The sequence below is a fragment of the Bombyx mori genome, chromosome 27 (assembly GCF_030269925.1).
Source record: "Bombyx mori chromosome 27, ASM3026992v2".
NCBI classification, from domain to species: Eukaryota; Metazoa; Arthropoda; class Insecta; order Lepidoptera; family Bombycidae; genus Bombyx; species Bombyx mori.
The window spans coordinates 659280-682509 of NC_085133.1; the positions used below are offsets into that span (position 1 = coordinate 659280).

The 23230-nt window shown below is 41.6% G+C and overlaps 2 protein-coding genes across 4 annotated transcripts in view; both read left to right on the forward strand.

Annotated features, from left to right (window-relative positions):
• LOC101736001 (vinculin) overlaps positions 1 to 12589 on the forward strand; it is a 44738-nt gene extending 32149 nt beyond the window's left edge. The window contains exons 15-25 of the mRNA XM_038020831.2: positions 246 to 394; positions 1259 to 1324; positions 1881 to 1992; positions 2855 to 2948; positions 3474 to 3663; positions 4399 to 4656; positions 5182 to 5311; positions 7146 to 7258; positions 8191 to 8281; positions 9204 to 9268; positions 9901 to 12589. Coding sequence (XP_037876759.1) covers positions 246 to 394; positions 1259 to 1324; positions 1881 to 1992; positions 2855 to 2948; positions 3474 to 3663; positions 4399 to 4656; positions 5182 to 5311; positions 7146 to 7258; positions 8191 to 8281; positions 9204 to 9268; positions 9901 to 10008 — 1376 coding nt within the window. The 3' untranslated portion in view covers positions 10009 to 12589. The remainder of the gene's footprint in view (positions 1 to 245; positions 395 to 1258; positions 1325 to 1880; positions 1993 to 2854; positions 2949 to 3473; positions 3664 to 4398; positions 4657 to 5181; positions 5312 to 7145; positions 7259 to 8190; positions 8282 to 9203; positions 9269 to 9900) is intronic.
• A 1480-nt stretch (positions 12590 to 14069) lies between these two features.
• LOC101735325 (talin-2) overlaps positions 14070 to 23230 on the forward strand; it is a 108505-nt gene continuing 99344 nt past the window's right edge. For 2 of the 3 annotated variants that reach the window (XM_038020977.2, XM_038020978.2), the window contains exons 1-6: positions 14074 to 14207; positions 15778 to 15941; positions 17773 to 17922; positions 19019 to 19122; positions 20903 to 21032; positions 22037 to 22228. In XM_038020977.2, coding sequence (XP_037876905.1) covers positions 15806 to 15941; positions 17773 to 17922; positions 19019 to 19122; positions 20903 to 21032; positions 22037 to 22228 — 712 coding nt within the window. In that variant the 5' untranslated portion in view covers positions 14074 to 14207; positions 15778 to 15805. Of the gene's footprint in view, positions 14208 to 15774; positions 15942 to 17772; positions 17923 to 19018; positions 19123 to 20902; positions 21033 to 22036; positions 22229 to 23230 lie in introns of all 3 variants that reach the window. The other variant, XM_062676408.1, reaches the window with a different exon arrangement.

Below are 23230 nucleotides of genomic sequence, written 5' to 3' on the forward strand. Positions count from 1 at the left end.
CTATGTTTCTGGGTGGTCCGCCTTATTAGGGGGACATACGATGTTATATACTAAATGCTATGCTATGTCATAATATATAAGTAAACACATTTCAATATTATATTTGAGGGCTTGTAACGAGGTACTTTTACTTACTCTGTGGGCTACTGTATGTGGTGAAACTGAACGCCCCCGACCTCCTCGGGCCCCCCGGGTCCCTCGAGCGTGGGTTGGGTGCGGGTGTGAGCGGGGCGGGGTGTGCGCAGGCGCGGCGGGTCGCGAGGTCGAGCTGCAGCAGCGCGCGGCCGCCCTGCGAGCGTTTAGCGGGCGCGCCGCCGCCGCCGCGCGCACCGTGGCCGCGGGCGCGGGACACCACAAGCGGCTCGCCGACCAGCTGCTGCACTACGCCGCGCAGGTACCCGCTTGCACTACAGCCGACTGCATCACCTGGCGATATTGTCTATGTCCGCTGGATGCAGACAGCGCAGGACCGGTGTTTGTGGCGAAGCTTGGGGGAAGCCTATGTCCAGCAGTGGACGTCTGTGGGCTAATAAGAAGAAGATTATCTATGAATCCGGTCATCGTTCTCGTCAAACCTGTCGCTGAGACACAGCTCAGTGAGTTTCTCGCCGGATCTTCTCAGTCGGTCGCGTTTCCGATCCGGTGGTAGATCCTGCGAAGCACGGCTCTTGCTAGGGTTCGTGTTAGCAATGTCAGGCTTGAGTCCCGTGAGCTCACCTACTCGCCCGGTGACGCTGATATGGTCTCTCAAGACCATCAGCTTCGGTAGGTTAAAGAAAAAGGAGTGAATTACTTCATCGTATTTATCGCCATCACTACCAACCCACAGATGTCCACTGTCCCTCCTTAAGTCCGCTACAGTGAAGCAAACCCACATCCAACGAACTGAGCACTTTGAGCATAGGTAGTCCCTGGGTACTTTGAGGACTATGGCCCGTCGTGGCGACCACGTCTCGGCGCCGTATGTCGTCAGCGGCGACGCACACTGGTCGAGGACTTTCGTCTTAAGACTCTGCGGTACCATAGACGTCTCTACGATGGCTTCTTTTTGAAGATCTTAATTAAACATGAGTTTCAATACGTACTTGATGTATGAATAAGGAGCAGTGTTGAGGAGCTTGCCGATTCTTCTCAGTGCTGAATCTGAGTTAGGAAGCGATAGTCATGACGCCCTGACAGCATCTTAAAGTTCACTTTGCGATATGACACCAGGGTGTTCCGGGACACGCTTTACAACTTTCATTGTATCATTCTTCAGGTGGAGAAGCTCTCGCCTCAAGTTATCGCGGCTGGTAAAATCCGGTTCTACAACCCGGACAGCAAGGTATGTAGCCGCCGGGGAGTCCCCGCGCATACTTCAAAAACTAATCTATAAATATAAAAATGAATTGCTGTTCGTTAGTCCCGCTAAAACTCGAGAACGGCTGGACCGATTTGGCTAATTTTGGTCTTGAATTATTTATGGAAGTCTAGAGAACGCATGAAAATACTCGGAATGAAATAAAAATAACAATTTTGTTTTTCCTTTGATGTGTCCCCCGTTGGACGAATTCCTTTTGTTTGATTTAAATTTATTTTATACAAAAGCTTAGGTATTTTATTTATATATTTATTTATTTAGGTCCTATGAAGTCTGCCAGGTCAGCTAGTTTCTATTAAAATAATCATTCAAGCAGCTCTTATGACATGTACGTAAGCGAACCGCTTAGAGTGTCGGAGGGTGGGTGTAGACGCGTGGGGCGTCAGGTAACTTGAGACCTTAGAACTTATATCTCAAGGTGGGTGGCGCATTTACGTCGTAGATGTATATGGGCTCCAGTAATCACTTAACACCAGGTGGGCTGTGAGCTCGTCCACCCATCTAAGCAATAAAAAAATAGGTGGCGGAGGAACACTTCGACAACCTGAAGGGGCAGTACTCGGAGGCGGTGCTGCGGGTGCGGGATCTGTGCGACCAGGCCGTCGACCCCCTGGACTTCGTCAGGACAGCCGGTACGTCTCTGTGGCTTGTGGTCAATGAGTGGGTCACCATACTTTTCACAACAAACATATGTTTTTAATCCAATAGATTGAAATTAAAAAAAAAAACACTTTAATTCATCTTCTTCTTTCCATTTAACAGATTAAACTTATTGAAGCTTTTTATATATTCGACACTGGCAACATTAAGTCGCAAGAAGCGGATTGCCATATTAAAAAAATGAAGAAGAATGAAATTTAATTTCCATTACATTACCTCTGTATTTTTATAAATTTATTGCAAAGGATATTAAACATAATAAACTCCATTTACTATATTAAATCATGAAATTATTCATATCGAGGGGTGATAGAATATTTAGTTTTAGCGACATTTCTTTTAATAGGCAACACTTATCTTTACAATTAAAGTTGCGTTTTGTTTGGTATTACCATCATCAACAGTTCGATGTTTTTATTTAAACTCCAATTAAGTTTACTCCATTCAAACATCTGAAGAAGTTGTTCTGTTTTTGATATTTTTTCCAAAATTTTAAACTTTAAATGGTGTTCGGTAATATATCACTTTTTTGTCAGCATAATTCGCGTGACGCGTTAACTTTATTTCCACATCAACAGCCGCGTCACCCGGGGGCATTCATAACATTATAATTAACATTTCTTTGAATTACTTAATATTTTAACAATAAACATTTTTAAGCAACATAATCTTTAAATAACAAATTCACACCGCACCCTACAAATGGCTCTTATGTAAAATTGCAAAAATCTCGCTTAAACCCAATAGCCTTTCATCTGTCGATATAATAAAATCTGTATGAAGTCCTTCATGATGAGGAAGCCAGGGTCTGTATGTCACATATGTGTTTGGCAGGCGAGCTGATGCAGAAGCACACGTACCTGTGCGAGGACGCCATCCGCAACAACGACTCGCAGAAGATGGTGGATAACACTTCGGCTATAGCCAGGTCGGTCATCGTTCATTATCCATATATATATAAACGCTTTTGTACGGGTTATACTGCAGCTGTTTGGCATATGCTAAAGTTTTTTTTTCTTTTTAGATGGGTGGACGAGCTCACAGCCCACCTGGTGTTAAATGGTTACAGAAGCCCATAGATATCTACAACGTAAACGCGCCACCCACCTTGAGATATAAGTTCTAAGGTCTCACGTATAGTTACAACGGCTGCCCCACCCTTCAAACCGAAACGCATTACTGCTTCACGGCAGAAATAGGCAGGGTGGTGGTACCTACCCGTGCGGACTCACAAGAGGTTCTACCACCAGTTATTCACAAGAGGTTCTACCACCAGTTCCGCGAAGTACGGATCTTGCTAGGGCCAGTGTTAACAACAACGTCAGGTCTGAGCCCCGTGAGTTCACTTACTAGTTCGGTGACGCTGATATGGTCTCTCTGGACCATCAACTTGGGTAGGATAACAAAAAAAAAGGTAACAGAGTTGTTCTCCATCGACTCGGCATGTGCGCAGGCTGGCCAACCGCGTGCTGCTGGTGGGCGGGTCGGAGCGCGACAACACGGAGGACGGCGAGTTCGCCCGCGCGCTGGACGCCGCCCACCGCCGCCTGCAGGCCGCCATCCCCGCCGCCGTGCGCAGGGCCAAGGGCGTGGCGCAGGCAGACCGCGCGCAGCTGCCGCACTGGAGGGCCGCCAACGCAGAGGCATGCACACCTGTCTACTTGGCAGCCCTACCCTACCTTACTAACTAGATCCGCCCAGAATACCTGACAGCCCTACCCTACCTTACTAAGTAGATCCGCCGAGAAATGCAGTGGGATAGTTTGCTCGTGGACGATGACCGGTGCTTGAAGGTCCTAAAAGCACTGAGAGTGAACCCGGGGGATCCGACAAGACATATTTCAGGCGACGGCGGCTTTGCCTTGTCCCGTCGCCTGGTTCGGATATGACCTGGCACTTGTCATATTATTATGCCATGTCCTCAACTAATTTTTTTTTTTTAAGAGATTTTATGACCTGGTAACTAAGACCTTTAAGTCATGTCTTATTTTATTTTATTTTCTTAATTTTATGAAAAATGATAATATGGAGTGAAATGAAATGAAGATGATTAATTTGAGACATTAATCAACTGGGATGAAATTTAATGAAATGAGATGATATGGGATGAAATATAATCGCAGTAAAATGGTGGTCATTTACTGAGATTTTTTCAGTGGACTTTTTGGAGGAACCCGAGAAGTTACGTCCAGCAGCTTTGTTTCATTCTCCCACATTTGTGCACTTTCACAGATATTAAACAGTTAATAAACCACCATTATTACACATTTAAACCTGAAGAAACACTAAATAGACAAAATAAAACAAATCACACAACTTCACTCCTCGCGTTCCCGCCAAAAAGTCCTGTCCTCAACTATAAACAAATATTGCCACAGATAATTAAAGCAGCGAGCGAAATGGAATCGGCACTGGGGCAGCACTACGCTCCCCCGCCCCCGCCGCCCCCGCCCCCGGTCCCCGCGCCAGTGGAGGACAATCTTAGCAGGCTGACGTCACGCCTGGAGGTGTCGGCGCCGCCGCGCCCCCCGCCGCCCTCAGCCGCCGCCCCGCCGCGCCCCCCGCCCCCCGCTGACACTGACGACGAGGGGGAGGACATCTTCAGGAGACAACCGCATCCCAGCCAACCTATACTGGTCACTATTATATATTCATTTGTAATACTAGGTGCATTAAGGGCTACCAAGTCGTCGAATTCTCAACGGTCCTTAATAGACATTTAACCGGACTCTGGTTCTGGTTCTGTCTCGCGCTGATGCTTCATGTTATCAAGTGGTCACGGTGGCTGCAAATGTACCAATACGACGAGAGTATCATGCGTGCACTGCAGGACAGCACTACGCGAGTAGCTCCATCGACACGCCGGTACAGTGTGCTTAGTGCGAGTGTTTTAACATTCTCCATAGCGTTAAAGTTAACTCAAGTTTGTATGCAGTTAGAACAGCGCCCCTAGCGGCAAACGTAGGCAAACGTTGAGTTAACTTTTACGCTATCGAGAACCTTAAAAAACTAAGCACACTGATAATAAGTCCCCACTCCTTAAGCACGGTGACCTCGTAGGAGTTTCATTCCCCCACCCGGGAATAAAAGTACTGGTAACAGAACCGACAGCTGTACATTAGTAAGGTAATGTGGGGTTGAGAATGGTGTCGCGCCCGCAGGTCGCCGCCCACAACCTGCACAAGGCGGTCCGCGAGTGGTCCTCGAAGGACAACGAAATCATCGCGGCGGCCAAGCGGATGGCGATCCTCATGGCCAGGCTCTCCGAACTGGTCCGCTCCGATTCTAAAGGTACCGTCTGCATAAACGTAACCGCTACGACTCCGCGCTAGAATCGAACTATTACTGGTCTATTTTTTGCAAAAATCTCCGAATTATCCGATACAGTGTGGGTTTTTTTTTAAATTTTCTTGGCATTTGAGACTTTTAATTATTAAAACAACAATAACTTAAGTAATCTTCATGCATCGAATAACAATTGGAACTATAATACTGTGGGATGTTTTAACGACGAAAGGAAGATCTTCCACGGAGCGCGTGATGTTGCTCGGTTGACCGACAGTCTAAATGTTGTTGTTGTTCGGAACTTGTATATATGCTAGCTTATCTTGAAAATGTTGTAAGCGAGATTCAGGTATCTGTCAAATATCTTGCATTCTGTGATGCCTACCGCCACAATCTATATCGGATCACTCACCATACTTCCTACTGTGGCTGAAGATCCACTGAATGGAAGATACCTCTCCATAGATACCTGGAAGGTCTCCACTGCGACATCTATCAGATTATATATCTCCTGATGGGTGTCGCTGATGATGTCCCAGGCTTTGAGTACGGTGATATAAATATCAAATTCTGAAAATTTACTCAACAACGTTCTTACTAAAAGGAACACCCTGTACATTTCGAACTTTGAATTACTGTTCACTACGGTGGTCAGACATGTGTATGAAACTTTGTAAAGCTTCTTGTGTGCGCCTTGAGCGACCCTGTGTAACTGCTGCTAGACGCCACCACTTCACCGAGCAGTACTTGCCGTATACAGGGTGGGACACTAACAGTCTTCGCTGACGGAAGACAAGTGGCAGACCTGGGGATTCCTAACACCATAGAAATAAAAAAATATGTTAGAAAAGTATACGTTAGGAATGTGTCTAAGAGGAGGGTAGTCTGCCCCTTATCTTCGCAAGCACGCCACCTCTCAAAGCTCACCTCAAATCGCGCTTTAAAGCACTTTAAATCGCTTGAATATCTGCTACCTAGTTGAAACTGTGCATATGTGTATTTAATATGTGTATATTATAATCGTTTTGTGTATATACACTGTCTATGCTTCCTCGGATAGAAGTCGCAATGAATTTAAGCGGTAAGTGCCTCAGTGCTTTTAGTAAAAAGCTTTCATTGTATAACGCCGTTATTCGCTGACGGCGCCAAGATTTTGCTCAATTTGCAATAAAATATGACTAAGTCGCGTGGTCGCAGAGACCTCAAGCTAAATCTCCGCTCGAGTCGCTAAGATGTTAGACTTTAATCTGTGTGTTTGTGCTCGCAAATATCAATAAGGATTTTTTGGCGGGAACGCGAGGAGTGAAGCTGTGTGATTTGTTTTGTCTATTTATTATTGTCTATTTAGTGTTTCTTCAGGTTTAAATATGTAATATCGGTGGTTTATTAACTGTTTAATATCTGTGAAAGTGCACAAATGTGGGAAAATGAAACAAAGCCGCTGAACGTAACTTCTCGGGATCCTCCAAAAAGTCCATTGAAAAAGTCTCAGTAAATGGGCACCATTTTACTGAGATTATATTCCATCCCATATCATCTCATCTCATTTAATTTCATCCCAGTTGATTAATGCCTCAAATTAATCATCTTCATTTCATTTCACTTCATATTATCATTTTTCATAAAAATAGGAATATAAATTAAAATAAGACGTGACTTAAAGGTCTTAGTTACCAGGTCATAAAATCCCTTAAAAAAAGAAATATCAATAATGTTAAAATCGGTATGAAAATATATTTTACTGTATAAATATGTATATTCGTAAGTGATTGTTTAAAGTATCAATCCGGGGATTCTCGTTACGATTGATCAAAATGTTTCATTGTTTTTTTTTAATTAGGCAGCAAACGGGAGCTCATAGCGACGGCGAAGGCGATCGCTGAGGCTTCCGAGGAGGTGACCAGACTCGCCAAGAAGCTGGCCCTCGAGTGCACCGACAAGAGGATCAGGACTGTGAGTTCACCAGCCACAACGTCCTTCCACTCCGCACCTCCCAGCCTCCCGCTAGCCCACATACTTTACATTAATATCACAATCATGTTACTAATAGTACACACATACATGCATAACTTAATTCTCAACCTGAACGAACACATTTTTTATTGCTTAGATGGATGAACGAGCTCACGGCCCACCTGGTGTTAAGTGGTTGCTGGAGTCCATAGAAATCTACAAAGTAAATGCCGTCACCCACCTTGAGATATGAGTTCTAAGGTTTCAGTATAGTTACACCGGCTGCCCCACCCTTCAAACCGAAACGCATTACTGCTTCACGGCAGAATAGGCAGGGCGGTGGTACCCTCCCGCGCGGACTCATAAGAGGTCCTATCACCAGTAATCATAAAAAGTCCTACCACCAGTATATGTTACACTTATACAACAAAATATTCTTTGTAGTGGAGTATCGTTATGTAAAGAGTTACAATAGGTGTAACTGTTTCACGGCAGAAATAGGCGGGATAGACTTCCGATAGTTTTATCCATGGGAAATACTATACTGAGACTTTAGAACTCATATCTCAAGGTGGGGGCGGCATTTACGTTGTAGATGTATATGGGCTTCAGTAACCACTTAAAACTAGGTGGGCTGTGAGCTCGTTCACCCACCCATCTAAGTTATAAAAAAAATGACTTGACCCGGACAACGCTGGGTGTTCGTCAACTGTAGGTAGCAGGCATTGTTGACGTCCATGGGCGACGGTAACCGCTCACCTTTAGGAGGGCCGTATGCTCATCTAACCTACAAGGGCAATAACAAAAATGTGCTTACAACAGTGCGTCCGGTGGCGCGGGGGGGGTTGGGGGGCAGGGAGCAACCCATACAACTACTTGAAGTCGCACGGCGAGTCCAGTAAACCCCTGAACCGAAATTTTGTTTCTCGCAGAATCTGCTGCAAGTGTGCGAGAGGATCCCGACCATCGGGACGCAGCTGAAGATCCTCTCGACCGTGAAGGCCACCATGCTTGGAGCACAAGGTAAGCCACTCGACATCTGTCGTTCTCTATAGCTACCTCATTATCGGTGAAGTTGGGCAAATGAGATAATTCTCAGTAAACATCATAATAAAAGAAAAGCATTAATTACTAATGAATGCGTAATGGAAATGTGTATTCGTGGGGGCGTTGACCTCGCTCTCATTATATTTGTGTTACATTGCGCGCCGCTTAAAAAGGGTTAAAACCTATTTAGATTGCAATTGATATTGGCCATGCTGTAAGCTGTAATGAATTAGATAATTAGCCTAATGAAAGCTTACGCGCAAGTAATCCCTCTGTTTGCTTTTAACAGTCGGCATGCCGGACTACAGAGGTAAAGTGATTTTGTGCTTTCCCTACCCACATGCATTTGTTGTGTAAATGTGTGCTTTTTGAGTTGATTCAATGAAGTTTTTTTTTTCACATCGTGGCTAATTAATAATGTGCGTTCTATGTCAGTAGGTACTTTAATTATGTACTTATCGACTGGTGTTTATCTATCAATAAAATAATGATAAAAGTATAATTTTATGTATAACAACAATTTTATTTAGAAAGATGATACGGTATCACACAGGGCATAGTGGCTAATACTATTAGATAATGTAGATTGAGAGTAGAAAAATATTAACTAACTTGTGTGTGTGTGTGTGTTTAATAAAACACGCTTACAAAGATCAAACAACAAAGATCAATAGTTCAGCGTCACCTAGCTACCGGAGTCCATGGACATCATATAGTAAATGCAATTGTGGTGTCACAACCCTACCCCTTAAGTATTTGGCCGTGCATGTCTGCCCTTAAAGATATTGGTACCCTCGATGTGCCCCAATGTGAGGCCCCCGCCCGGCCTCCGCGGGGGCGCGGGGCTAGGCATGGTATTTACGCGAGACAGTTGTAAATTAGTAACATTAATGTACAGGCAGCGAAGAGGACCAAGAGGCCACCGAGATGCTGGTCGGCAACGCTCAAAACCTGATGCAGAGTGTGAGTATTGCATTGTATTTTTACCAACGACAAATTCTCGTCTTCTCTGGGGGACGCATCGTCACATGACCACAAGCGAGGTTTGTAATGTCCCCCACGGCGACACCCCTGTGTCGAGCTTAGGGTCAGCAAGATTACCCGAGGCCTGTATCTGCGGAACTGTAGTCGCGTGATCCGAACACCCGCCACATATCTCATGGGTTGAACAGTCTATGGTCTTGACAATTGTTTTTTTTTTCCTATCTACACTGATAGCCTTGAGAGGCTATTTCAGCTTCACCTTAACGTGTGTAGGTGAGCTCATGGGGTTCAAACTGGTGTGTTGCTAACACTGGCCCTAGCAAGAGCAGTGCTTCGCAGAATCTACCACCGGATCGGAATCGCGACCCACTGAGAAGATCCGGCGAGAAACTCGAACTCTGCGAAAACCAAAATCAGTACCTTTGTATGAAATGTGTTCAGCGGTTCTGTCTTATCTCATATGTAGTTTTAAAGCGAAATGAGTCGCTCATGTAATGTAAAAAAAATATGTCAGTTATGACACAGTCCCTCGCTAGTACAGGAGGCGCACATGTTAACGTTAATAGTCCGAGAGGTCAATTAGAACTAAGACGTGTGATTTAAATTTCCAGGTCAAGGAGACGGTGAAAGCATCCGAAGGCGCATCAATCAAGATCCGCACGGAGCAGGGCGGCTACCGGCTGCGCTGGGTCCGCCGGTCGCCCTGGTACCAGATCTAACTTCGACCACATCTGCTGCATCAGAGATTAGCTCGTAGTTACCCAATCGAACAAACGATGACAATGCTTTGGAATTGGTCTAATGTGTGGACAGGGGCGGGGGTAGCAAGCCGTGACGTCACGTCTGTCCATAGACATCTGCCAGCTAACCACTAAGTCTTCCTGAGCCTAAGCACGGGCGGCACTAACAACTCGTGACGTCACCGTGCTCGCTTACAACAAATAAATGATTGTGAACTAAAGCACTTTAGCCTTCAAACTCAATTATATATATATAAATATACATATCGTCTTCTCTCATTAAAACTGTATAATCTCAAAACTTACTAATTTTACAGGAGAGTGTTTTAAAGATTTAACATGTGATATTATTAAGATATCAGTTACATTGTCTGTCTTTTAAAGTAAGATAAAATGATGTATTAATTTTGTTAATAGTAGTCAAATCTAAACTAAAAAGAGACTAAAACTAAACTACGCTCTGTTGACAGTATTTATTAAAAAAATACTGCTGGATACCAAATGATTACGGATATTAACTCAATTTCGAATATTTTTGGATATTGTACACCTTCAATGCGAAAAGACGATATGTATTGTATTATAACTCGTAGTATTTATGTAGAACTTTGAAGAAATTGTTACGAGGGTAGTTGCAAATGAATTTTGCATTAAATTTTGAGAACAGCGTCACGGCGACTAGGCTGTGACAGCCCTATGGAGGACGTAACGCGCAGATAAGGAATGGAATTAGTACAGTGTGTGTGTGGTCAATAATAACAATAATAAAATATATAAATAATTTATTTACTAAATAAATCCTGACCTAAAATACTATTTACATATTTAACAAATTGAGAGATTACGCAGATGGCATCAACAATATAATGTTAACCAATGATCCTCACGTTAGGCACGGCCTGTATCGTGAAAACCGAAATACGATTTATTGTGTAGATAATCGACCTCAAAACGACATCACTATAATTGATAATTATTACACTAAAAAACGCGTTACATGATTTGACATATAATATGTAATAGAAAATGGTCAATGAACCAAACGTGCCGATGTGCGTACCGTTTGAAATACATTGCGTTTCAAATACTTAGGTCGTGACGTCACCAACGTCTGTTATCAATGACGTAGCACAAGTTCAGGTTGAGCGTCAGCTGAAGACCATCCACCCGCGATCTGATAGCTTTTAGGTACAGTGCACATCGATGGCACTTGTCTAGTACTCTATAATTATTGTGTAATAGCTGACCCGGCAGACTTCGTAGTGCCTCAATCGATAAATAAAAGACCTAAACTTTTGTTTGAAATAAACTTAAAACAAACAAAAGGAATTCGTCCGACGTGGGACACATCAAAGGAAAAACAAAATTGTTATGTTTATTTAATTCCGAGCACTTTCATATTTATCTACCTTTTAAACCTTCGCTGGACTCCCACAAATAATTCAAGACCAAAATTAACCAAATCGGTCCAGCCGTTCTCGAGTTTTAGCGAGACTAACGAACAGCAATTCATTTATATATATATATATTAATATAATTCAGTTGGTTAGTATAGTTTAGGGGTGTTGTTACTCGGAATTTGTTCTCTGTCCATTGCGCCGTTGCACCAAATGTGACCATTGCGCGGTCGCGTCCGACACGCAATGTATGATTCCACTCGTTATCTGCGCAGTCTTCACGGAGGAGGTATTAACTCGGTGTGATTGTCAAACGAAAGTGCCATTGCGAAGTGCATTATTATAATAAAATTAAATACATATATATTTTATTAACAAGTAGTTTTAGGGGAAAAGTTATTTACACGCGAGCAAATGGCGCATTATTTAGGGGAAACATGAGGAGTGTTGTCGTATGAATCGGTTTCATTTTGCCAATGTTTAACTTGATTTTTGTCTTATGGGACTTTTCCATTGAAATATCAGTAGATTCTCACTATTTTCACTGGGAGAAATATTGAAGATGACTAAAACAACAAAGTTGTGCTAAAAGGGCCTGTAGTTAATGGCCGTATATTTTTCAAACAGAGAAAAAAATATCAATGATTTCAACTTGGAGATTTCAAATTGTGTTTGTCGACTCTATGGATTAGGGGAATATTAACTAAAACCATTATTATAAAAAAATAGAGTTTGTTTGAAAACGATTTTTTTAATAAATATATTCGACTTTACGGCGCTGACAACCCTGAATGGATTAAAAAAGAAATGCACTGTTGATAGATTTATCAATAAATATTTAGACTACCTTATTACTTTATCGCTCTCAGAAATGTCCAGTTTGAAGAGTGAGTCTCGACACATAATAAACCATGACTAAACCTAATGTCTGAAGTTGCATGGTGACATTGACGTTGTCTATGTCACTGTTGGTTGTCAATAGCAGTCGGCTCCCTTCTGGCCGGCTCGCAGTCTATATGAAGAAAATATTTATATTGAATTATTATATTAAATTGTGATTATTTTAATTTGCTTATTAATGCAAACTGCAATATGTCTTTGTAATGCTTTTTTTTTTAAATATTGTTTACATTTTTATTTTGAATAAAATTATAATTTTCTTTTGTTTTCTTTTTATTTTATAAAATATTTAAAATTATGTAACATTATTATTTATTGTCATTATTATTAGGGAGTCCAACACTCATATAAATATTAGCCTATCCATTAAGTACATGTATTTTCTACATGGATACCAAGTTTCAAGTCAATCGGATGCACGGCTCAGTAGTTATAACGGAACATCCGTAAAAACCACTGTAGATTTATAATATATTAGTATAGATGTATTGAAAATACACAACTAAAAGTCTACTATGATCTAGTTGCCTACTTGCCTTACTATAAATAGTCGAAATCCCAACCCAACTATATCGTGTCATATGAACAGCTTACCGACATGCCTGTTATTGTTATTGGCAATAGTAATGGCATAAGCGACGAATGCGTCTACTGCTGTTATTTTGAAAAAAAAATCTTCAGTATTTTTATATCTGATATTTATATTTATAGTCGTTGTTTATAACAATTAGTAACATTATGTCTAATACAGTACTAATGCCTTCACAATACTATGTAGCTATCCACACATATAATGAATATAGTATATATATTTTTTATTAGTAACAAAATAAATTATTCTTGTAGAAATTTTGTTTTATTTAACGAACCTTCTTGGGAGTTCTAAGAAGCATCCGCGAGCAAGAGGTGTAGAGAGTAGAGGCACTAATATCTCAGGCGTGTCACAGTCAAGCTGTGTTATCTATGGTTTCCGAGAACTTATGATACGATATTCAGGGAACTGAACTGCGATACCTTAAGATAAAAAAAAAAAGTATGAATACTATCGACATTGTTTTTTTCTTGACAAACAGGCGATTTTTTTTTGCCGATATGGGCGTACGAGGTTATGGCCCTCCTGATATATATATATATAAAACTGTCACCGTCACGCATGGACATCAGCAATGGCAGGGGTTATTTGATGGTTCACGAATTTTGTCTTTCAACAAATCTATTAAATGCAACCGTCGTCTTTATCCTGAATAATAGTAATTGCTCGTGGTCAAATCACGAGCGTCTGGACAAACAATTTGTTTTGAGAATGAATAACAACAGTTTCGTCAATATAGACTGAAGATTTTTTTCATTGTTTTCTACATGTATGAGTTGAGACCGATAATTTTTTTTATAGCTTAGATGGGTAGACGAGCTCACAACCCACCTGGTGCTGAGTGACTAAGCCCATAGACATCTACAACGTAAATGGGCCAGCTACTTTGAGATATAAGTTCTAAGGTCTCAATTATAGTTACAACGGCTGCCCCACCCTTCAAATCGAAACTCATTACTGCTTCACGGCAGAAATAGGCAGAGTGGTGGTACCTGCCCGCGCGGACTCAAAAGAGGTCCTACCACCAGTAAAATGCTGATGTTAAAAACCTTCGAAAATCTCTAGTAAAATTGTAATCACCGTTCACATGATATACAAAATAGATGGAAGGAAAAATATAAATTCAATTTAACATGAACTATTTATAACCAACGATCCCACCGCAAAATGAAGTCATTGTTCTCGCATGAGGATAATTGGTGTGCTTATGTGCCATATTAAAATTAATATTGATCACACTGTGTTTGTTTGTTGTCTGGATTACAGTTACAAGCCGTCAAGTTGTTAAGGTAAGCGCTCTTTTGATTACACCTAGCGGTTTCTATTTAACCTTTAACGAGAGATGGACTGCGATAATTTATTTGCTTTTTTTATTTTAATTAATTAATTTATTATTTATTTATGAATCAGCTGACAAGCAACGTTCTGGGTCTAGAGTGACGCGCGGAGTGCGGGTAGCCAATTACCTTCGCTTTTGATTAGGGGGTCGATAAGTGAAAAAAGAGCATGCAACTTGGTGCACGTGAATGAAGTGAAACTTCTTTTACGATGTGTGGTATTGTGGTTTACTTCATTTTTCATCCTTAAATCAGATTGCTCTTGTATAGGGAATGCTGTGTATAAGAGATGCGACATCTTCAACATTTATATTATGTATTCATGAAGTAGTTGCTCTTGAAATGCTAGGTCTCCCGCGGAGGTGCTCGGGCAGCTGTTTGTAAATCCCAGCCCTCCTGGCTGAGCCTTTGCTCGCCCACCTGTCCTGGTGAAACTGGAAAAACCATTAGTAATCCTTCAATAATAAAAAAGGACAAATCTGTTTGTTTGTTTGATAAACAGTAATCACTAAGAACGCTACACAATATAACCGTGTACTTAATTAAATATTTGTCCGCGACCATAACAACTTTCAAGTAATCGTAGCATCGGAAATAATGTGAGGATAATAAAAACGGGGGATTCAATCATAAAAGCAGTTTAATTAAATAATATTTGTTATAATACAAGGAAACTAGGTAACCATATTTTATCAAACGGAAAGATGGCACAGCTTACCTTAATTATTTTTAAAAATGTATCGTCTAAAACTGATTTTTATTGTTTTTTTTTTTTTTTTTCTTAAATGGGTGGACGAGCTCACAGCCCACCTGGTATTAAGTGGTTACTGGAGCCCATAGACATCCACAACGTAAATGCGCCATCCACCTTGAGATATAAGTTCTAAGATCTCACTATAGTTACAACGGCTGCCCCGCCCTTCAAACCGAAACGCATTACTGCTTCACGGCAGAAATAGGCAGGGTGGTGGTACCTACCCGTGCGGACTCACATGAGGTCCTACCACCAGTAAAAAGATCTTAGATGTTAGCTTAGATCGATTGATGAGCTCAAGGCCCATCTGGTTTAAGTTATTACCGGAGTCCGTAGACATCAACAATGTAAGGAGGCTCAGGTTCGATTCCCGGTATCTCAACCAGAGCGACGCATCAATTTTATATTTCTCTTATATTTCTCTTACTGGTGGTAGGACCTCTTATGAGTCCGCGCGGGCAGGTACCACCACCCCGCCTGTTTCTGCCGTGAAGCAGTAATGCGTTTCGGTTTGAAGGGCGGGCTAGCCTTTGTACTGTAAAAACTGAGATCTTAGAACTCATGTCTCAAGGTAGGTTTACTTTGTAGATGTCTATGGGCTCCGGTAAACACTTAATATCAGGTGGACCGTGAGCTCGTCCACCCAGGTGGTTCTTTTGTTTATTGCTTAGGTAAGCAAAAAAAAAAGAAAAAAACATTTTTCACTGTTAATTTGTCTTATTATTTTATTACACAGCACTTCTCATAGTCTATTTTTGTATTTAGCAGATTCCCAAACGTCGTTTGGTGCTAAAGAATGGCGCCGATTTCGATAAAGATCATTATGGACGACGGCGCGGTGACAAGGAAAGTGAAGTTCGACAGCACGCTATCCGTTGCCAAGGCTCATGAGATCGTCAAGGAAAAATTCAATTTACCAGCCGATTCTAAAGGTACGGCTTTCTGAGCGACCTCCGTCACAGGGCCACCAGTAATATAGGAGGTTTTTTTTCATTGCTTAGATGGGGGGACGAGCTCACAGCCCACCTGGTGTTAAGTAGTTACTGGAGCCCATGGACATCTGCAACGTAAATGCGCCACCCACCTTGAGATATAAGTTCTAAGATCTCAGTATAGTTACAACGGCTGCCCTACCCTTCAAACCGAAACGCATTAACTGCTTCACGGCAGAAATAGGCTAGGCGGTGGTACCTACCCGCGCGGACTCACAAGAGGTCCTACCACCAGTAAAGGTGCAGCCAACAAACTAATTTCAACTCATGCTTACACCATAAGGCGGCATAAGGTCGACAGTTCATAAATTAGGTCATCATTATCCTGCCCTTCTCCCAGTCACCTGGGGTCGGCGCAACATGTTTTCTCTTTCCATACTCCTTTATGATATACCATTTCTTCGCTCACTCCACTCTTACACATATCGTCTTTCACAAAAAGACTGGCTTTTTCTGTCTGTCTTAACTATCGTTTTAAATGACATTATACCTATTATAGTATTGAATCTTTTAGCGACAATTGATCTGTATGAGACGGCTCTGTAATGGTATTAGTACTTACTATACACTTATGAAGTGGCCATTACCGACATCACTAGCTATGTAATATGTAAAGAACACGACACAATAGCGAATTAACCTGCATATTGCGCTGCGTGCTCGCTCGGATTTAACAGATTTTTTTATTTTGATTGCTTAGATGGGTGGACGAACTCACGGCCCACCTGATGTTAAGTAGTTACCGGAGCCAATAGACATCTATGACGTAAATGCGCCACCCACCTTGAGATATAAGTTCTAAGATCTCAGTATAGTTACAACGGCTGCCCTACCCTTCAAACCGAAACGCATTAACTGCTTCACGGCAGAAATAGGCTAGGCGGTGGTACCTACCCGCGCGGACTCACAAGAGGTTTTACCACCAGTAAAGGTGCAGCCAACAAACTAATTTCAACTCATGCTTACACCATAAGGTCGACAGTTCATAAATTAGGTCATCATTATCCTGCCCTTCTCCCAGTCACCTGGGGTCGGCGCAACATGTTTTCTCCTTCCATACTCTTCTATCATATACCATTTCTTCGCTCCCTCCCCTCTTACCCATATCGTCTTTCACGCAATTCATCCATTTCTTCTTAGGTCTACCTCTTCCTATATATCCTTCCACATTCATAGTTAACACTCTCTTGCCAACCTCATTTTGATTTCGTCTCATCACATGTCCATACCATCCCAAGCGCGCACTTCTCAGCCTCTCTGTCACAGGTGCCGCTTTCAGACTTCCTCTAACATATTCATTCCGTATTCTATCTATTCTCGTTACTCCACACATCCATCGCAACATTCGCATCTCTGCTGCATGCAATCGCCTCATATACTAGGTACGGAGTTATACTTATAGATATCGGCTGCAGGTGTATTTGTGAACTCTATACGAAGATAATTATTTTACGAAAAACTTGATTACTACGTAATGTATGTAGGTTGTAGATTGATGATGGTAGGTTGCATCAATAACTTAAACTAGTGTGCTTAGTGCGAGTTCTCAATAGCGTAAAAGTTAGCTCATATTTGTACGGAATGGAATCGTTTGCCTATGTTTGTCGCCAGGGGCGCTGTTCCACCTGCATACAAAATTGGGCTAACTTTTAAGCTATCCAGAACGTTAAAAAAATCGCAATAAGCACAAAGATCTAAGGATGAATTAGACCCATTTGCATAAATCACTCCAATCCCTTGCGGTACGATGTCATGAGAAAGTTTCTTTTAGATTACGGGCTCTTCCTTCGATCAGCCGACAATGACGTCAGCGGTGTTTGGTTGGATTACAACCGAAACTTGGACTACTATATGCTGAGAGATGGAGACACGCTGGACTATCTACCTAAGGAGAGGTTACTGAAGGTCAAGATATTAGATGGTACGATATTGTATTGTTTTCTATTTTATTTATTTTTTTATTGCTGTATAGGCAGACGAGCATGCGGCCCACCTGATGGTGAGTGGTTACCGTCGCTCATGGACGTCAACAATGCCAGGGGCAGAACCAAGCCGCTACCTACCGTTTAGCCGCTGCCTACCGTATTTAGAAGAATCCATAAAGCTTTTTCAAGCTCGTGTTTTGGTTACTGTCATTTAATAAAATTTTCTTCATGCTCAATCGCTGGTAACCTATGGGGCTATGCCAGCTATGCTCCGACGGGTAGGTGAGGTAGTAAATGAGAGAATTTGCTAACACTGGCCCCAGTAAAAGCAGCGCCGCGTTGATTCCTGATCGGCGAGAAACTCAGAGGGCTAATCACATATTCTGTGGTTATTTGAGCATGGCCATACATATTATGTGTTCAATTGGAATATAATATGGATATACAATAGGTATATACTTATTATGTGGTTAATAGGGAAATCGGTACGGTCTCTTTGCTTTTCCATGGAGGAAAATTTCGTAGGTAGGTATATGGTTTGTCCGGCAGTGGGATTTACAGTGAAAATATTTTATTCATTAAATGGCTGTATAATTTGTAATAATAATAATTACATTTATTTACTCCACAATACAACTACAAATAAATTTTCAATCAATAAGACATAAAAATTCTAATTATAAACAATATTTACAATACATTATACTAACACAGTGGAGATAAAAAGGCCGCGGCTCAGCTTTGTGATAGATGAAACTATCGCTGTTATTCTGCCGCTGCCTGTAATCTTAATCTATAAACTTAAATATAATAATAGCTAAATTTAAAATTATGTGGCATACTCTACAGAATCCCTGCCTCCGCACTTTGCTGCTTAAATAGAAATTCCTTATAAAAGTATTTGAGACTTAACAAAAATACTTATAATTCCTTAGACGTGAAAAAGAAAGCGGATACACCAAATTTGTAAAAGTCTAGAACTTTCTCGAAATTCTTTGATAATTTTTAAGATCATTGCTCTCGATACTTTGGCCTGTTATTTGTCGAAGATTTTTGTAATATTTGAATCGATCTGAAATGGAATATCTTTAGGTACCGTGAAGACGCTGAAGCTGGACCAGTCGAAGCAAATCGGGGAGCTGATGAGGGTTATCTGCGGGAGGATCGGAATAACGAACCACGACGAGTACGGACTGGTATGTTTGCTTCAATTACGTAATAATAATAATAATAATTTAACGGCCGTCTGGTGTAGTGGTAAGTGACATGGTCACTACACAAGGGGGTCGCGGGTTCGAATCCCGCCAAGGGAAGATATTTGTATGATAAATATAAATGTCTTCCAGGGTTATGGATGTATGTTAAATATATGTATAATAAAAATCTTACATTTATTTCCGTTATCTGGTACCTGTAACACAAGTTCTTTACGAACTTATCACGGGACCAGTTAACGTGGCGTGATTGTTAGTAAAATATTTATTATTATTATTATTATTTATTATTATTTATAATAATTTCTTTGTCCTCGATACTGCACGCATTGTGAGGAGATTTCTTTATCCTCGATACTGCACGCATTGTGAGGAGGTTTCTCACTCTGGAGTCCTAACCACTGGTGGCTTGTGTCGTAGACACCGCCATCAGCGGCAATCTATTTTCATATAGTGTTTTTAAAAAAAAATATTTTTAATATTTTTTTAAAAAATATTATGTAATTAATAAGATTTTAAATAAATATAAATAAATAATAATAACAAAATCATTTATTGCCTTTCACATTAAATAAAATAAAAAGCAAATAAAAGAAGAGAAAAAAAGAGAAAAAGGCAAAAGGAGGTGGTTCAGCTAATGCTGTTCAAGGCCGATAAATCGAACAGATCTGATTTTCAGTCACCCCCGTTTCCCTTTGGTTCTTTGCGGGAATGAAGGCTAGGTACGTGTGTACAGACTTAGAACATAGTATACAGGTATAAACTAGTATAAAAAAAATTGTATGCATTTAATTACGGACACTCAACCGAGTTTTTAAAGGTGGTAGGACCTCTAGAGTCCGCACGGGTAGGTACCACCACCCTATTTCTGCCATGAAACAGTAATGCGTTTCGATTGGAAGGGTGGGGCAGCCGTTGTATGGGAACTTATAAGTTCTAAGGTCTCAAAGTGTAGTTACAACGGCGTGTAGTGTAGTGTAAGTGTAGTTACAGCGTAAATGCGCCACCCACCTTGAGATATATCTCACGCAATCCATCCACGCAATGCGCTACCCACCTAGATGTCTATGGGCTCCAGTAACCACTTAACACCAGGTGGGCTGTTAGCTCGTCCACCCATCTAAGCAATAAAAAAAAGACATAAATAATTTCGGTGGCGGAGCCCTTATTGTCTTGGCGCCTGTGTGCACCGCGTACTCCGCACACGGCCCTATGTCAACTACGGCTATTGTATCAGGTTGCAAAATCAAGTTTCGTTCTATGATCGTAACGCAAAATTTACGTCACATTGCGAGAATCGCTTGGAACTATTGTCGGACCTCGTACGAGGGAAGGACTTCTCATTGCTTGCACATAACATTGGTCAGTTAAGTTCCAAATCTAAATCGTATGTGGCAAAAAATCTATAGAGATGCCTGAAAACGGATGATTCCTATTTCGGGGCAGTATATTTAAGCTCCGCTGGCTAAGTGGCAAAATGATGATGGCAAAATTAAGATGGAACCATTGAAATCATTTCAAAATAATAATAATGGGAATCTCAAAGCAAAGCGAATTCCCTCAGCAGAGACCGAGGCTCCGAATTATCCGTGAGAGTTTCCAGAACGGCTTTATTGATAATTGGAACGGTCCCATTCTGTTTGGAATCAAATGGAACTACTGTATAAGAGTCGCCGCATAGAAAAAACTCTTGTTTGCTATTAAATAATAGATTACAAGTCATATGTCCCTCGATGATAGGTAATAGATACTGAATTTACAGTGTTGGATGGAAGACGAGAAAGTCGAGAATAAGCCACGGTCTACCGGGACGCTGACTGCGAAGACACTTCAGTCTGGTCGCGACGCGCAGTTTGAGGAACTCAGCAAGAAGCTCCACACTGATGATAATGGTAAGTTCATCTTTCATAATGAAATGAAACAATTATAGAAGAGGCAAAACCACTTGATGGTAAGCAGTTACAGTCGCCCACGGACGCCAGCAATGCCAGGGGGCAGAGCCAAGTCGCTGCCTACCGTTAAGTACTCTCCACAAGCTTAGATTGAAGAAGGACATGTCAGAGTCCTCGGGAAACACCGCTCATTTCAAAGATGGATGGTTCGTGGCAAAAAAGACCTCTGGAAACGCGCTGTGGATGAACGCAGTGGCTCCAGGTAGTCTGGATGAACTCTACTCAAAATTGACTCATATTACTCCGTAACGTTGTGTATTGGATATACCTACGTGTGAATTAGCTCACCTTTTTTTTTCTTACCTTAGCTGATAGCCTTGAGAGGCTATTTCAGCGAAACCTTAACTAGTAGGTGACCTCACGGAGCTCAAACCTGATGACGTTGCTAACACGAACCCTAGCAAGGGCCGTGCTTCGCAGAATCTACCACCGGATCGGAAACGCGACTCACTGAGAAGATCCGGCGAGAAACTCAGTGGGCTGTATCTGTGGGTTAATTTACTCGCAGAGTCCTTCGTCGCAAGCGACGGGTTCGACGAGAACGATGACCGGTTAGCTCACCGCCCTCCCGGAGTGGTTACCGAATCCCATTGTCATCTCAATGTGAATAGCCCCCCCCCCCCAAGTATGAGCTATACAATACCTTCTGCACTCCTCCTTACAATACCACCTCAACAATAGCACGGTTACGTGCTGGCTGCGAAGAAGATTCTGATTGGTTTTCAATACTATGATATTGAGGATACTCCCATCTAATCTTTTTGTGAGGCGAACCAGTTACACTTTCCATTTTAAAGGACGGGGCAGCTATGGCATTATACAATCGAGTCGAAGGTCGCGGTTATTGCTGGTCCTTACGTGGATATGTTTGTGAACCCTGGTGTTTACTTGTGCTCACTAGAGCCGAGAAATAGGTTTTTAATTAATGCTTCAATTCCTCAAAGTCAAATGGCTCGACCACCACAAGACGCTTCGGGAGCTGTCCTTGGACGAGACCACGCCGTTCCTGCTGAAGAGGAAACTCTTCTACTCTGACAAGAACGTGGACGAAAGAGACCCGATGCAGCTCAATCTTCTCTACTTGCAAACCAGAGATGCAATACTCAACTTGACTCATCCGGTCACCGAAAAAGAAGGTGAGTTTTAATTTAAGACAACTATATTAAACTAGTTTTTGCCCGCGACTTCGTTCGCGTGGAATAGTTACTTTGGCGTGTAGTTACATATAGCGTTAAGCTCTGAAAAGGGAAAAATACCCCGATTTTGAAACATTATTTATTGGTGCTCCGCTTGGTCCTATTGGTCCTATTGGTCTTAGCATGATGTTATAACCTATAGCTTTCCTCAATAAATGAGCTATTTGGCACTGAAAGAATTTTTCAAATCGGACCAGTAGGTACTTCCTGAGATTAGCGCGTTCAAACAAACAAACTTTATAATATTAGTATAGATGATGATCTTGTAGCGGTAGCTGTCGTAAGATATTTAACAATAAGCGCGATTCATCCGCTAATGACATTTTCAAGATATGTTTACATACCTAAATACATGTTTCGAATGATAAAACCGAGAAATTTGATCCGTTCGGTGGAAGTATTGTAATTCTTTAAATCAGTTTTCCCCAAAATATTATACTGTTACGTCGGTAAGAGTAACGCCATCTATCGCCGAATAGCCGAAACAATATCGAAGGACCTAGTAGCATCTAGAACGCTCGAGAAGTATAACGTCATCTATTGTCAGATAGCGGAAACACGCATCGAAGGTACTCAACTTGTGAGGAATGTTCTTGACGATTCTTTCGATTCGATGTCGTATTGACCATAATAGCGCGGAGATGGCAGTTAGTTATCGGAACTACTCGAAGCGAAACCGCGAACGGATCACCTGAAGCGAAGCGGAAGAAGCGAATCGAGAATTTTAAAGTGTTTGTGAAGTGTTCTAAGTGCTAATACAGTTTTAATTTCTAAATCGGTATAATTTTTTTATTTATTACGAATCCCAGCGCGTAACAATAACATTGTAGTCATTGTACATTCAGCCATACTGAACAAACAAACCGTTGTGTGTCTGTATGTTTGGTCCCGCGAATTTTCGCCCTGACTGTAAACATGGCTGTAATTCTATTTCTAATTTAC